The sequence below is a fragment of the Poromitra crassiceps genome (assembly GCF_964638095.1).
Source record: "Poromitra crassiceps genome assembly, chromosome: 12".
NCBI classification, from domain to species: Eukaryota; Metazoa; Chordata; class Actinopteri; order Beryciformes; family Melamphaidae; genus Poromitra; species Poromitra crassiceps.
In genome coordinates, this window is record NC_139632.1 from 34,801,183 (window position 1) to 34,817,251 (window position 16,069).

The window sequence follows — 16,069 nt, forward strand, 5'->3', positions numbered from 1 at the left end:
CCAATTGCTGGGTAAAATAAGAAAACTACTTCAACTTAACTTATGTAAAACATGCCATATTTTTATTTATGTAAGCGTCAAGCATTTGGGCATAATTAAAGCCTCATTTTATCGGCCTGCCATATCGGGCCGATGCCGATATTTCATTGTGAAGCCTTGATTGTCCAATACTGATGATGTGGGATATCACGTGCGTCCCTGATGCCCACATGTTTTCAGCTGGGAGAAAAGGCTTTTTTCGCTGATTTCATTTTGGAATAAATTATTGAGCGGCTCTCTGCCTTAGAGTGCCCCCTGCTGTCCAGACACACACTGCACACTGTGTCTGTTAGATTGGAGTCGTGTTGGAGTTAGATATCACATGATTCTGTATTGAAACACTAATTTTAATTTCTTTTCAAATAAATATTCCCCTTTAACAGTGTCTGCAGTGTCTTTATTATGTTGAAAGTAACGTTTAATAACAATGTAGGTAACACTTTATTCGGCCTACAGAATATAGTATTTGTAACTTTGAACAGCTTATTAGTTGATATTTGTCTGTCTTTGTCTGTAGATGTTTTAAAAGTGTATTTAGATTCCACACAGCTGATTCATCACCTGGAGTTTAGCTATGTGCATTTCCTACATTAATGCTGCCACCCTTGTTCAATATCAGAACAAAACTGATGTTAAACAAAACTGTAGAAGAAGAAAAGCTGCAGTGAGAGTGTGCAGTCGAGGGTGTTCGACTTGTTGATGCCTAGCCTGACTGCGCTCGGCTCTCGTCTGCTTTCCAGGTGAGGCAGCAGTAAACTCAAACGAGCCTACATCAGCCTATAGTGTGTCAAGCAGTGTTGGGCAAGTTACTGAAAATTGGTAATTAGTTACTTCTCTCAAAAAGTAATTTAATTACTTTAAAGTTACTAGTAACTTCAAAGTAATTAGTTACTAGGGAAAGTAACTTTTGCATTACTTTTAAAAGTCTGCTTCGATTGTTATTAATGCACACATTATGTTAGTGTTGCTGTGCCACAGTGTGGCATTGAACGTTCACTTATTTGGGAGGCTTATAGCCTATCAAGGTCTTTAGCCTCTGGGGCTTATAGCCTATCAAGGTCATTAGCCTCCGCCGGGGCTCTGGCTGCAGCTGCAGCTCTCTCCCCGAACTAGGTCTGAGGATCAGAAACCGGATAATCCTCTGAAGTTGTCCGTTATTTGTTCGTGTGACAATAAAAGACGGGCTTGTCCGTTACGAGAGTTTAGAGAGAGTTTTAGTTTATTTTCATGTCCTAAAGTAACTAGTAACTAGCCCAGTTACTATTTTAGTAACTATAACTGAGTTACTAAATTTGAAAAGTAAGAAGTAGTTCAGTTACAGTAACTAGTTATAGTTACTTAGTAACTAACTAGTTACTCCCAACACTGGTGTCAAGTAGCCTCAAGGCGACTGTGGTCTACTCTGATCTCATGATGCATGAGATATAAAGTGGAGAGAAGGACGATGATAACTTAGTCTCTTAAAACAGACTGTCTCATCTACATCCGGCGAATGCAGCTAAACAAACAGCATTTGAAAATTGCGGAAGCCAACTCGTCTGTTCTGAGACTAATGATAACTGGATGTGGATTGATCCAGAAGGTGGCAGTAATGCAACATTTCGGATGCCAACCGCCGTTAAACCAAACGGAAGAAGAAGAAGAAGATCCAACATGGCGGCCGTCCCTGTCGCTCGTGAGGCTGGTCGCTGCAGCTTCTACATCGACAAGAAGAAACGTTTCTGCAAGATGGAGGCCGGGAGGGGCAAGGAGTTCTGTGGAGAACACGCCACCATGGTGAGTCCATGCTAACAACATGCTAACATGACATGGTGAGTGAGTCCAGCTACATGCTAACATGCTCAGTCCAGCTACATGCTAACAACATGCTATGACGTGTGAGCACTGAGCAGCTGAGCAGGCAGTATGTAGTTAAACTACCACACAACTAGTGCAAGTTGTAGTTTAAGTGGTATGTTAGTAATGAACTATCGTTAAGGTAACTGACGTTACTCCCCAACACTGTTACTTTGTGTATGAAACAAACATTGATTCACAGTTTCAAAACGCTGGAAACACCTGCGCTGGCGTCACCTGCTGGTCAAATGCATGTAAATGCAACGGGAAGACTGTCTTAAAGTTTCAAGTTTGGTACTTATAAATGAGTGCATTACAACAGCAATAACACAAAATAGTCCATGGGCCAAAAGCCCAAAATATCACTTATACGGTTTTTGAACATGTACTATGCCCATAGATTATATTTTAGTATGATGGCCTTTGCAGAATGGCAGCTTTGTCAGTTATCAGCTCATGAAGTTAGCCAGCCCCTACAATCCCATACAAAGACCCAAACTCCTCCATCAGAGCACAGAACAAACACAAAGCTCCACACAAGCTAATACAACATGAAAACGCTGTCATCAAAATTATGTCATATTGTAGTGATGTATTGTAATGTGATGGTGTCATATTCTATTGCGATGATGTCATATTGTAATGCGCTGATGTCATATTGTAATGCGATTACTTTCTGTCTGCAGGAGAAGGGCAACACGGGGAGGATCGTCTGTCCACTCGACCCAAAACAGTCAGTCACACACACGCACACACACACACACACACACACACTGTTATGCCCGGCCTAGGGGAAACCAAACACAAAAAGTGACTCCGCTCCACTCCCAAGGATGACCAGGCCACTGTGGATGCAGTCCAACAACAGAGTTGTTTTTGTTTATTTTTGAGACTGACCTCCAAGTGGATACGACCCAGGACGTTTGTACAAGCAGCTGAATACAATCTAAAATCACATTTCAACGTTTAGCGACCTGTAGCGTTCGTGTGAATAACAACCCAGTCTCAGAGTTTGGTAAAATTACAACCTGATGCGGGATTTTAACCCGGGGTCCCTGGCTTGAAAGCCGCCTGTCGTAACCACTCGACTATCAGTTTGTTGCTGTCCCTACCTCTAACCCAATACCTAACCCTAACCCACACCCTAGCCCTAAACCTGACCCTAACCCTAAAAGTCGTTTAAAAAAAAAAATAAAAGTCGCTTCAAGTCCCTCTTGTCCCCCAATTCTCTACTACAAATCGTAAATTAATTAACTAAATGAATAACTCTCTGACGGCCACGTAACGTCCGCATGTCCACACTTTCATTTTTGAACTATTTTGAACCGTAACGGGACATCTGATTGGACGCTCAAACAACAATTATTCAACCTCTAAAATGTTTGCTGGAAATACTCTCATTATAGAGATCAATAATAACAATTTATTCTGTTTTTATTAAATAAATACAAATGTAAACCTGTCTGTCTCTCTCAGCACAGTGAGAGAATCCAAGCTGGAGAAACACCTGAAGAAGTGTAACTCCAGACTGAAACCCAGACCGGTGAGACAACTGTCTGCCTGCCTCTCTGTCTATCTGCCTGTCCGTCTGTCTGCCTGCCTCTCTGTCTGCCTGTCTGTCTGTCTGTCTCTGCCTATCTCTGTCTGTGTCTAACAGAATCTGTCTGTCTGCAGGTTTATTATGTAGAAGACAGAAACGCAGGTTCAGGTGAGGAAGATGAGGAGCAGGTGAGGTGCCATTTTAATTATAGCATTTAATAATAATAACAATAGAGTACCGCAGGAATGAGACACACATTCATTCCTGTGTGTGTGTGTGTGTGTGTGTCTGTCTGTAGGTGTGTCTCCGAGATAAATGCAGCAGGGCGGAGCTTAAGGCTCTGATCGTCAAACTGCAGACGGCTGCTGAAGGTGAGACTCCTCCCCCTCTGCTCGTTTAACCAGCCAGCTGATCACTCGGTGATGAGGTCACTCAGTGATGATGTCACGCTCTGCAGGGCTGGAGGCGGAGCTGCAGGACAGCGTTCTCTCTCATGATGTTCTCCAGGAGGAACTCAACAACCCCAAGAACGGAGAGTCTGCCACCAAACACCTCAAGCAGCAGGTACAACTACTGTCCGTCTGTGTCTGTCTGTAGATAGATAGATAGATAGATAGATAGATAGATAGATAGATAGATACTTTATTGAGCCTTTGCAGGAAATTCGTAATTAATGATGCAGCTACATTCAACACTCAAGACAACCAACAGCATAAAAAAACGGACACTGAAAGACTTAAAAACAATGAAAAACTACACAGAGCTGTGTTGCACGTAACCGGCTGCCGCTTCACCGGCACCATCTGTCTCTCTCCTCAGGCCTCTCTGTTAGGGAACCTGCAGCAGCTGCAGCTGCTGTCCGGCTCTCGGTGTTTTGTGGAGTTCGGTGCTGGAAAAGGGAAACTGTCCCACTGGATCCACCAGGCCATCCGGTCCCAACCTGGACCCGACCCAGAGGTTCGACCCGGACCCGACACAGGGGTCCAGACCCAGCCGGACTACCAGTTCCTGCTGGTGGAGAGATCCAGCACCCGCTTCAAGGCAAGACCACATCATACAGTCTACATGTCTGTAGGGGTCTTAGTGCAGCATCACGGGCCTGTACTACGAATTGAGATAAACCGTTAGTGGTTTTATTTTCTTTTTTCTTTTGTGATTTTCATTTTAATGCAATCTATTTTTCATATGGGGATCCTATATCAGTGGGTGACTCACTGTTGGTCAGAAGGTGGGTCTTCCATGCATTTTGATCTGATCCGCTGAACTTAGGAGCAGGTTAGCTGTTCAGCATGAGTTGCTATGGTGATCTATAAGTCTGAATGATCTATGAGTAAGAAGTGAACTAGCATCGTAGGATGGCAAACCCAGGGTTAAACCTGAAGTAGTCTTGCTTGCCAGACCTATCTCTTTTTTACGCTGTCTCTGGGTGCTCTTACTCTCACTCTGGTATAGTGGGGAAAAAGGCTCCGTTATCTTTACAACCATCCACCGAAAGCACCAAGCAGGCCAGCTTTATGGCACAATCCAAATCTTTGTCAAAACTTGCCATTTTCAGCATGTAGGTTGCTCACAGCGGCGGAGGCATTTCAGAGCAACACGCAGGAAAGGGAACGGGATTTCCCTTCGCTCTGACTGAAATGGTCTTGAGTGGTTGTACAGGCCCCTGGTGACTGTGTGTGTGTGTGTGTGTGTCAGGTGGATGGGAAAAACCAGGATGATGACGTTCCCTTTGAGCGGCTTCAGGTCGACATCCAGCACCTGGATCTGAGTGAGGACACACACACACCAGTGACACACATACACACACATAACCAGCACCTTGATCTGAGTGAGGACACACACACACACACACACACACACACACACACACACACACACACACACACACACACACCAGTGACACACACACATAACCAGCACCTTGATCTGAGTGAGTCTGGATCTCACTTAAGACAAAATATCCTCTAATAAATCCATTAAGATCTGGATGTGGATCTGGTGTGACTCTGGATCTGAATCTGTCCTGCAGGTCGAGTCCCTCTGCTCAGACAGAAGAGACTTCCGCTTGTCGCAGTCGGGAAACATTTATGTGGAGACGCCACAGGTAAGCTGTGTTTTGCTGCTTTGACCGCTTCGGTCAGCATGTTTCTGGCCTGGTTGCACAGGGACCTGTCTCCACTCCTGTAGGCATCCTGTTTGGCTTGGCTTGTTTTGTTCTCTTCTTCTTCTCCTGCAGTCTCTCCTCTGTCCTCAGATCTCACTTTGCGCTGTCTGTTTGAGAGACGAGACACCACAGAGGAAAAAACCAACGAGGAAGAAAGCAGAGAGGAACCCACAGAACCGCCATACAAACGCCCCAGACCAGCTGGTCCAGAACCAGCTCACCCTGAACCAAGTAGGGCTCCAACTAACGATTATTTCAGTTTATTAATCTATTATTTTGCTGGTCAACACCCAGTTGGCCAGCGGGTTATGGGAAGAAGGGGCCTCCATCGCACTCTTGCCAGTGTGCCTGCGACAACGCCAGCTCCAAGAACTGAGCCACGTTTATACCTGAACCCTGAAAGCAACCAGGGGTCTGGGCCCTTCAACCACAACTCTATAACTGGGGCCTTCAAGCCCAGTAGTGAATTCAAACCATATATATACATAGTTGAGAACTAATCAGTTAATTGATGCAGCTCTAGAGCCGGGGCCAGCTGATCCAGGACCAGCAGATCCAGGTCCAGGTCCGGGGGTCTCTGTGTGCGGCCTGGCGGTGGCGCTGTGCTGTCACCACCGCTGCTCGTGGCGTCACTATGTGGGGAAAGACTTCTTCCTGCAGAGAGGACTTGGAGCCACAGAGTTCGACGCCTTTCGTCGCATGTCCAGCTGGGCCATCTGCGGCCTGACACCGGTAGGGCTGTGAATCACCAGGTGCCCCACGATACCATATTATCACGATACAATAGTATTGTGATATGCTAGTATTGTGATATATTGAGTATAGCTATATTGTGATTTATTACCTTTTTTCCCACTGTGAATGATGCCCCCAAAGGAAAACTTTGTCAACATCTGTTTTATGTAAGATACAGTTTCCAGTCTGTTCATCTCACTTCAATCATTTTTATTGCAGCAAAATTGTCAAGTAGACAGACTGACCAACACTCATAAAAACCTGTTATAAATGTTGCATGCACAATGCACCTGACAATTTATATATTCAAATATCGCGATACTTAGCATTCGTGTGATACGATATATTGCCACACAAAATATAACAATACTAATACTCTTATCAATTTCTTCCCCCACCCCTAGACACCGGCCAATCGGAATTCTCCACATCAGGAGGACCCGGCCAATCGGAACGCTCTGCCTCAGGACCCGGCCAATCGGAACACTCTGCCTCAGGACCAGGCAAATCAGAACGCCCTGCCTCAGGACCCGACCAATCCGAACGCTCCACCTCAGGACCCGGCCAATCAGACGGTGGATGAGGAAGAGCACGAGCCGGCCGAGGAGGCGGGACCGGACACTTTCAGCGGGTCAGTCAGGATCCAGAGAACTGATCAATAACATGCAGTCACATAATAACGTATTGATCAATCAGTATCAATCAACTATCAGTATGCTGTGTTCAGGGCTATGGCCCCAATCCTCTGTATGGCCCGGACTGAACTCCCGTGCGCATGTGCAGCATACATCTTCACAAACGTTACGGCAGCCCCGTGGGACCAGAAAGACGCTGTTTTCATTATAAATAAGCAAACCAACACATCAAAAGGGTATATCAGCCATAGCAAATAGAAGTAAATATTATCACATCTACAGTACATGACGGACGACAGAAAAGCCTGTAGACCTCCAAAACACAAACGGACCATAAAAAAACACAACACAACAACACCACAAGGGGCCGGAGTCCTACCAAACTAGATTATCAGGCCGTGTACCATGTGATATATCATCATATGATAAAACAGTGTTTTCCTGGTTATTCCTATATAAATGCTAAGCATGTTTTCCTGGTTGCAGCATGTTCCCGGTGGAGCAGTGGCAGCGAGTCGGTCGTCTGTGTAAGATGCTGATCAACACCGGCCGGCTGGACTACCTGCAGAGGAAAGGGTTAACGGCCCGGCTTAGCCGCTACGCCGCGGCTAGCACCACGCTGGAGAACGTGCTGCTAACCGCCGTGCCACACACACACACACACTGAGCCGCTACGCCGCGGCTAGCACCACGCTGGAGAACGTGCTGCTAACCGCCGTGCCACACACACACTGAGCCGCTAGCACCACGCTGGAGAACGTGCTGCTAACCGCCGTGCCACACACACACACACTGAGCCGCGACTAGCACCACGCTGGAGAACGTGCTGCTAACCACCATGCACACACACACACACAGAGCCGCTACGCTGCGGCTAGCATCACCAGAGACCGATTGTGCGTACATGTAGTCTTTCTGATTTACAACTTATAGTGCCAGAGTTTTACCACAAACTGCGACTTTCTTGACTTCCAAAGGTATCTTTTAAATTGACAAACATCATGTGTTTACCCCGTGGCACAATTCAAATGGGATTAAAAAAAAGTAACGTATCTCGCCTTTCACCACCATTCTTTCTTCTTCTTTTTTATACGCTGGAAGGTAAGGGACTTTGGCTCTCTATCTATAGCAGGGTTTCCCAAAGACTGGGTTGGGACCCACAGGTGGGTCGCAGAAGATTTTGTTTGGGTCGCCAAATAAATACATTTGTAAAATTTCTTCCACAGTGTTATTTAAAATGTGTACATTGTTTTCCTGATTGGAAATAAAAACAATGAGATAGCCTGTTAACTCCACCTAAATGCATTTATTTGGTATCATTTCTGTTTCCAATTATAAGGTGCATAAAAGGAAGTTGTGATTTATCAAACATATAGTTATCTCTTTGTAACGGCTGGTTTACCTATTCAAGATATAAGGTGATGCAGAAGTGACAGTAAAAATGGTCAGGAACGTTCATTTATTCACATTCGCTCGTCTCGATTTATAGATAAGGGATGTTGTGAATTGGGTCGCGATGGTTTGTCATTTTTAAAACTTGTCCTCTATGGGACATTTTCCCATAGATATATAAGTATATTTTCTATCTTGTAAGGGGTCCTTGGCTGAAAAACATTTGAGAACCTCTGCCTAAATATCTTAACCTGCACAGTAACATAAGCCGTCTCCAATATGTTATGTTGCCTTCAAATGGAACTCTGAAAGGTAGGTTTTTAGCAGTCATTTGTAGGGATGGGGCCGATCCAATATCGGTATCGGATGCCAATATTGGCACTAATTCTCAGATCGGAATCGGGGGAAGGATTTTTTTTTTTTTTTTCCAATTACAGCGCGGGCCGCACACGTAATTTGCCCATGTATAATAGTATCCTTCTTTGCCTTGTATATTTTCTTAATTTTGTCTGCTTTTTGCAAGGTATATTTGAAAAAAAAATCTTTAATTGGTCAAATTTTTGCCTATACTGTATATTCAAGAAAAATATTGGTATCAGCATAATATTGGTATAGGCAGATATCCAAATTCAGGTATCGGAATCGGATCGGATGTGAAAAAATGCGGATCGGTGCATCCCTAGTCATTTGAAAATGCTTACAGAGCCCTAAAGCTACATGAATAAACAAATGAAATGGTGTCAAATAAGACATTACCGCTGCTTTGAAATGACATCTCCAATGCCTACCACCACATCGGTGGTGGATGAGCTGAGTTCCCTCCCCCTCCCTCCCCTGATATGTGAAGCGCTTTGAGTGTCTAGAAAGGCGCTATATAAATCCAATCAATTATTATTATTAGGGCTAGGCTATACAGTTCTTTAGCCTATTTCTCAAAAACGAATAGGCCTTAAATAAATTTAAACAAGAATAATGAATTAAGATTGGAATTTAGATGGGGGGAAAAACAACTGCTTGACTTGAGGAATCTCCATGGACTCACAGGTCGACTGATGATTTGACTTTTAGAGGACAGCCCTACCTAATAATGAACTGCATGAACACTGAACAGGCATTTTCACACAGGTAAAACTATTATATTAACTGTAACCTGAAATAAGGCCAATGCAATAAAATCTTGTAGGAAATGATTTGATCCTTAGCGGCCCAAAAGCAAATGTAGCCACTACATATAATACTAATAATAAAATACATTAAAATTATATTGCACTTTTCACAGTGCTCAGAGACGCTTTAGATGGAAATGCAGCCAGTCGTGTTTAAATAAACGGTGTAGTAACGTTATTTGACATCAAAGGCTGACATGATCACTTTACAATCTCATACTTGTATAGACATAAAATATGGACACATAACACAACATAAGTGGTTTTCATGCCATCAAATTTAATTAAATGCAGACCCAACCTTGTTTCAATACTTAATTTACAACTTATTCACATGAGCAGATACAGTGTGCACTTTAAATTACAACATACAGCAGATCCATATAGTGGATCTTTTTTAAACCATGTTCTTAAGTTTAAGTATTTGAAGAATGCCATCAGCCAGTAGAGCAACGATCTGGAAGCACTTCATTTGACAGAATGGAAGAGTTTGTGTGCCACCTAGAGGAAAAGGGAAATAAGAGGCAATTCCATAATACAAACATTGAACCTTGTAAGACACACAATTGTTTGACTTTGTCCAAAATGTGTGAGCCTCAGAAAGCTTTGCCATGGTACTCAAGTCAAACCTGATATTAATCACATAAAATAATATCAATCACTTTACTCCTTGGTAGGAAAAAATTATACAGGCTCAGTCTTCAGGCAAAATATTCTGCAACTGGGAAGAAAAAACAGTAGGTGGTCTTTTTATATTGTAACGGGAAGAGTTACTGCTGACACAACCTTGTTTCAATACTCAATTTACAATTTATGCACTTTAAATTACAACATACAGCAGATCCATAGTGGATCTTTTTTAAACCATGTTCTTATGTTTAAGTATTTGAAGAATGCCATCAGCCAGTAGAGCAACGATCTGGAAGGACTTCATTTGACAGAATGGAAGAAAGAAAAACACTGTGGTCTTTTTATATTGTAACAGGGAGAGTTACTAGGTTGTCTTTTTATATTTCAAACAGAGTATTATCTATTCTACAGCTATATTTTTTGATGGCCATTCCAAAAGGACATTTACGGGTCATATATACAGGTATATACAGATCCTTTCCAAAAAATTTGAATATCATGGAAATACCATGGATGACCGTGGGCTTCAGCGGATTGTCAAGCAAAGACGATTCAAACATTTGGCGGAGATTCAGAGGGAGTGGACTGAGGCTGAAATCAGTCATAACTGAGAAGTAACTGCTGATTTTCTTCACACTATTCTAATTTCTTGAAATACTGTTTTGGGGGTTTTCTGGAGCTGTAGGCCAAAATTATGAAAAATGAAACAAATAAAGGCTAGAATATTTCACTTTGTAATTAATCTATAATCTATTAAAGTTTCACTTTCTGAAAGGTATCATGGAAAAAAACGAACTTTTCCATGATATTCAAATTTTTTGGAAAGTATCTGTATATATATACTGTATATATATATATGTAAGGTATGCGCACATTGCACAGCAGAATTTCACTTAGTAGAACACCAGCTTAGTCCATAACGCAGCTGACCCGGGTTCGACTCTGACCTGCAGTCATTTGCTGCATGTCCTCCCTTCTCTCCCTCCCTGCTTTCCTGTCGCTGTCTGCCATGACACTATCCTCACAAATGAAGGCAAAATGGCAAAAAAAAAAAAAAAAAAAAACAACAACAACGAAGTAATGAAATGGATACCGTTGCAATTTTCAAATACACCGGTATACGGTATTACCTTATTACCGCTGAACCCTAACAGGAAACCTAGTTCGCTATGTGTTAGCTGGGTAATCTTGACTCCTGGCTCCATGGTGTTTGTTTTGCAGATATGACACTTACACAGTGGTCGCGAGCGTGCAGGAAGTCAAACAGCTCCTCAGTGCAGTCCTCCTGAGTGGCAGACCGGGAGCCAACTCTGCTCTCACACTGCTCCAGCAGCTCCCGAGTGTGGACGCAATGCTCCGCCTCTTCACATGTCTGTCGCATTGTCTCAAGGGGATCCTAGAATAGAATAGTCAACATTTAGCATGTCATTGCACTTCTTCAATGCCTTGTACAGATCAAATAACATGTATTTCCAGTATGAGGGGTTGCAGTGGGGGGCTTCATACGGACATTACAAAATGAAATTCAAGGTAACCTTGTTTTATCTATAGTTACCGGTAACCACAAAATCGCAACCGCCCAACGTGGGGCTCGAACCCACGACCCTGGGATTAAAGCCCCTTTTAGATTGGCAAAAAAAACCTACTAATATCCACAAACGGATCAGCTGTGAACGGCACTTGATATACATTTCCGGAGCGAGCCAGTTATTATGTGATTCCCACAGGCTGAAATTCGACTTTCTTAATGGTTAATTACTTTAAAATGTCTTTACATTGTGTCCAATGGAACCCAAATTACAGAATATGCTGACAGAATAAAGCATCTCCCCCATTTAGTGCACGAGCGTCAGGCGTCAAGTCAGCCAGAATGTAAGTAGGTCATCCACTTTAGGGCTTTCAAAATTAAACCCTTATTCTAACATTAACATTAATATTAATTTTCAGTAAGGCTTTACTCCATTATGTAATCTTAACATCACGAGTATTTTGATACAAGGTTTGCTGATTCATTCATTGAAATAACTTTTCCCTCCTTCAACGTGCATCAATAGGCTATTACTTTGGTTTGAATGACATTATTTTGAAAGTTTTAACCTCATTTTGTTTTGGCTGGCCTGATGCTGGGCAGCCATGTGAGCAAACTGCTCATAGGAGGGAGGGGGACGAGAGCCCGCTCCGGGGAGCAACTGAACAGGTTGAGATGCAATCTACAAGTTTAAAAGCCGATCACCCCATGCTGCTTTCCTGGGTTAAAAAAAAGTTTATAAGCGGTACTTTTGATGTAAAAAAAAAGAAGGTATGAGTCCCATGCTCTACCAACTGAGCTAGTCGGGCTTAGCTTCCCCAGCAACGTTTGACACTCATTGGCATACGTGTGCCAACATGGGCTGTGAAAAAGAGGGAGATTTTCTGGGGTGGCGATCGGTGAATGGCCTACCTTCAACGTCACCCCGTCACCCCGCCCCCATGTAACCCTAAACCACAAATCAATAGAATAAATACAAGGATGTAAAGTAGGCTAAATTACTTTTAATTACGGATGCATATGTTTGCAATTACCGGTATAGCGGTATTGACCGATGTTAGTCATTTTTTTAATATATCGGCATCGGTCCAATGTTGCAAGGTTAATATCGGTTATCGGTTTTGGCCAAAATGTTCATATTGAGAGGAAACAATACGGTAAATCTATTACGGGCTTTTCCAAATGTTTTGGAAATAGAGAAATGCATTACTTTTGTGTTTACATGTTTTTCGGTCTGTACCAAATTTGATTATCATAGAAATGTGTTTTTATACAGACCATATCGACATTGGTATATATCGGTTATTGGCCATAAAAGCAATGTTAATACTGGTTATCGGTATCGGACAAAATTTTCAATCGGTGCTTTACGTCAATCGCGGGGAATGAGTTAAAAGTAGGGAATGCCCCGATATGAAAATTTGGCCGATTGACGTAAATCCGTGTTTTCACCGCCATGTGATAGAAGATGGCAACCAACCAGTGGAAAAAGCAATGATCTCCCTTCTGGTGTGTCAAAGCGCTGCAACGAGCAGCTTTCCCCCGAGCTCCACGTGCTGTCAGACGCTCTCGTGACAGTCACTCAAAGCGGAAGGATTTTTTTTCACCAGACGCTGGTAAACGCGCACAAATCACTTCTCCTGTCAGGTAGATTAGTAATCCGCTTTGTGAACCCTCACATTGTGTAAATGTCAGCCGTCAAATATGCCCCCAGACCTCCATACATCAAAGCTCCAGAAGCCACCGCTCCCGGGCAAGATGAGGGTCTGACCCGCCATGTCCACTCTCTAGCGCGGGGTGAATCTCTCCCTCATCTTCGCTGCACAAAAAGGCATTTTTCTCAGCGCTCTGGGACAGACGGGCATTATCTGTGAAAACGACCTACATTCAAGTGTCGATAACTAAAGAATGGAAGAAGGCAGAAACAAACTTTTCCTCCCATGAAAGTAGAGGCGTTCTTCTGTGTTTTGAGATATTCTGTGTTTACATAGTCACAGAAGAAAATATTCTGTGGGTCCCGGAAGATCAGTGAAAATGGTCAGAAACGCCTGGCGGGGAATGACTTAATTAGTCTTAAATTCATGTCTCACAGTTAAATAAATAATAATAAAATAAAATAAACATACAAAATGTACAAAAATATGTGATCAAAACAAAAGTCAACATCTAAAATTTACATTACAAAAAATATCAAGTCCAAATAGTCTGAGTGCCCGTGAGTGAGAAAGCCTTCAAAAAAGAAGAACAGGAATGATAAAGAATTATGCAGTACTACAGTCTGCAGAGGCAAGTGAGACAGGATGTCAAAGCTTCCAAACCACGTTTGCTGATGTGGCTAGCCGTTAGAAACGGGAAGATCTCTCACCAAGTGGACTGAAATTTGGATGCGTATTTCTTCTCTGTGGGACCTGTTTCGCATTTTCAGTGACAAAGCGAGCAGAGCCCATTGACTGTTTACATGCGGTCCAGGTACCACGACACATCCTACAGTCTGTATATATTACAGAAACTATGAAACACCCATTTGAGTTGTCGTATCACTATGAAATCGGGAGATTAGCGGGAGAATTTACCAATCAGGAGCACAGCGGGAGAAAGGGTTAAGAATAGGGAGACTCCCGTGTAAATCAGGAGTGTTGGCAGCAGGTATGCAAGTAGGTCATATTAATGTTTAGAGCTGCAACAATTATCAACAGAAAACTTTTTTCATAAGCGATTAATCATTTATACTATTTTTTAGTAAAAATACTAAAATTCTTTGCCTGGGTCCAGACTAGGGATGTTCATTTTGAAAAATTTCCAAAATCGATAATCGGTGAGAATTAACGATCAATTATCGATTATCGATTTTATTAATACTTAGAAAATTTTCAATATTTTCAATTTTTTTTTTTTTTTTTTACAAAATGAATGCCTATGGCAGAAAATACGAAAGACAACGTGTTCTCCTCAATGAACTCTTTATTTCAATGTGTCTCCTCTCCAACACTGCTGTCCCCGGCGCATGCCGGTGTGAATTTCCCATGTTTAAAACAGTTTTGTTGGCACAAAGGCCCGTGCCCAGCCAGAAAACTAGAGACTATATGAAGCTCCACCTCACGTTAGTCGGCTGTGCAATGGAGTGGGGCGAGGAGTAACGAATTCCACCCAAACCTAGTCCAAAAAAAAAAAAATTTTTTTTTTTTTTTTTTTTAATAATTAAAAAATCGATCCAAATGCCACAGGATCGATTCCAATCCTTAACGATCGATTATCGATTTTCGATAATTGATGAACATCCCTAGTCCAGACCTTCGAATCCACCCACTCCACTGAGTTGAGTTTGGCTGCTCTTGAAGATGGAAATGAGTGTAACGAGTTGACAATTCATTCTGATATCAGGCAATACAATTCTCTCATTCCTGTGAAAATATTTTCTGGTTTCTTTAGTCTTCTATGACAGTAATTACTGATTATCTTTGGGTTGTGGTTTTGGTTTGTTAGGAACAAAAATTGAGGATGTCATCTTGGGCTTTGGGGAAAAAGTGATTACCATTTTTCACTATTTTGTGACATTTTATAGACCAAACGACTAATCGATTAGTAATTAGTAAGAGAAAATAATCATTAGCCCTAAAATGTTAGTTGTTGCACATACCACCATATCTTCCTCTTCTTCCTCTTCCTCCTCCTCCTGAGGCAGCTCTCACACACACACACACACACACACACACACACACACACACACACACACACACACACACACACACAGAGATTCACCCAGTAAAGTTACCACCAGTTAGCTAACGTTACTGCAGCAACTACGGTGTTTACAATACAGTTGTAGGCTACAGATTACAACAACAGCATGACAGAGTGACGAAGATGAGTTAGCATGAACGTTAGCTAACCTGCCCCTTGCAGGACTGTAGCCGCATATGATGTCATCGTCTGCCGGACCACGGATGATGAAATCATATGCGGCTACAGTCCTGCAACGGGCAAAGCTACCCTAACATAAAATAACGTTAGCCGACGTTTAAGTTAACGTTATTACGTTAGCTAGCTAATGCTATGTCTGTCTGACTAGTAACTATAGCTCACATTGCCAAAGGTTACAATCAGCATAAAAGTAGCTTTGTATCCGAAAAGGTGACTAACATCTTCGGGTTCTCCGTTCGCGATCATTTTCTCTTCGAAAACCATGATTCCGATGCTCCTATCTGTCCTAAGGTGACCGCCGCCGACTGTCAAATCTGTGTGGAGGACGCTGCAGGTCACACGACACAAGACTCACTGCGACAAACAAACAAGGTACTTCCGGTAATACCCTTCAAAATAAAACATGGTTGATGAACATTAACTAAACTTTCTACAAGAACTTCTTCAAAAACTTCGTTCGGTACGTCCATCTTTTGTTTTGTT

At 42.6% G+C, this 16,069-nt stretch overlaps 2 protein-coding genes across 3 annotated transcripts; one reads left to right on the plus strand and one right to left on the minus strand.

The window, feature by feature from the left end:
- The first annotated feature begins 1,686 nt into the window (after positions 1-1,686).
- Positions 1,687-8,001, plus strand: trmt13 (tRNA methyltransferase 13 homolog). Its single transcript, XM_083647808.1, has 13 exons — positions 1,687-1,815; positions 2,562-2,608; positions 3,352-3,418; positions 3,550-3,603; positions 3,714-3,786; positions 3,873-3,979; positions 4,235-4,456; positions 5,111-5,183; positions 5,445-5,519; positions 5,670-5,810; positions 6,097-6,311; positions 6,719-6,945; positions 7,436-8,001. The coding sequence occupies exons 1-13, from the start codon at positions 1,693-1,695 to the stop codon at positions 7,614-7,616; spliced, it is 1,605 nt and encodes a 534-aa protein (XP_083503934.1). The 5' UTR covers positions 1,687-1,692; the 3' UTR covers positions 7,617-8,001.
- Positions 8,002-9,767: 1,766 nt separating this feature from the next.
- LOC310786710 (cytochrome b-c1 complex subunit 6, mitochondrial-like) lies at positions 9,768-15,929 on the minus strand. Of its 2 annotated transcripts, none has more exons than XM_083647987.1 (4): positions 15,806-15,929; positions 15,303-15,338; positions 11,372-11,533; positions 9,768-10,008 (listed from the first exon to the last, which is right to left on the minus strand). In XM_083647987.1, the coding sequence occupies exons 1-4, from the start codon at positions 15,848-15,850 to the stop codon at positions 9,976-9,978; spliced, it is 276 nt and encodes a 91-aa protein (XP_083504113.1). In that variant the 5' UTR covers positions 15,851-15,929; the 3' UTR covers positions 9,768-9,975. The 2 variants fall into 2 exon arrangements, with proteins under 2 accessions (XP_083504113.1, XP_083504112.1); XM_083647986.1 differs by having other exon boundaries at positions 15,749-15,889.
- Between the last annotated feature and the right edge of the window lie 140 nt (positions 15,930-16,069).

Coding starts and splice junctions, on each gene's coding strand:
- trmt13 (XM_083647808.1), top strand. CDS start 1,693: ATGGCGGCCGTCCCTGTCGCTCGTGAGGCTGGTCGCTGCAGCTTCTAC. Junction 1,816..2,561: donor GTGGAGAACACGCCACCATG/GTGAGTCCATGC, acceptor TTCTGTCTGCAG/GAGAAGGGCAACACGGGGAG. Junction 3,419..3,549: donor CCAGACTGAAACCCAGACCG/GTGAGACAACTG, acceptor GTCTGTCTGCAG/GTTTATTATGTAGAAGACAG.
- LOC310786710 (XM_083647986.1), bottom strand. CDS start 15,850: ATGGTTTTCGAAGAGAAAATGATCGCGAACGGAGAACCCGAAGATGTT. Junction 11,534..15,302: donor AAGAAGAGGAAGATATGGTG/GTATGTGCAACA, acceptor ATTCTATTCTAG/GATCCCCTTGAGACAATGCG. Junction 10,009..11,371: donor TGCACGCTCGCGACCACTGT/GTAAGTGTCATA, acceptor CTTTTCCTCTAG/GTGGCACACAAACTCTTCCA.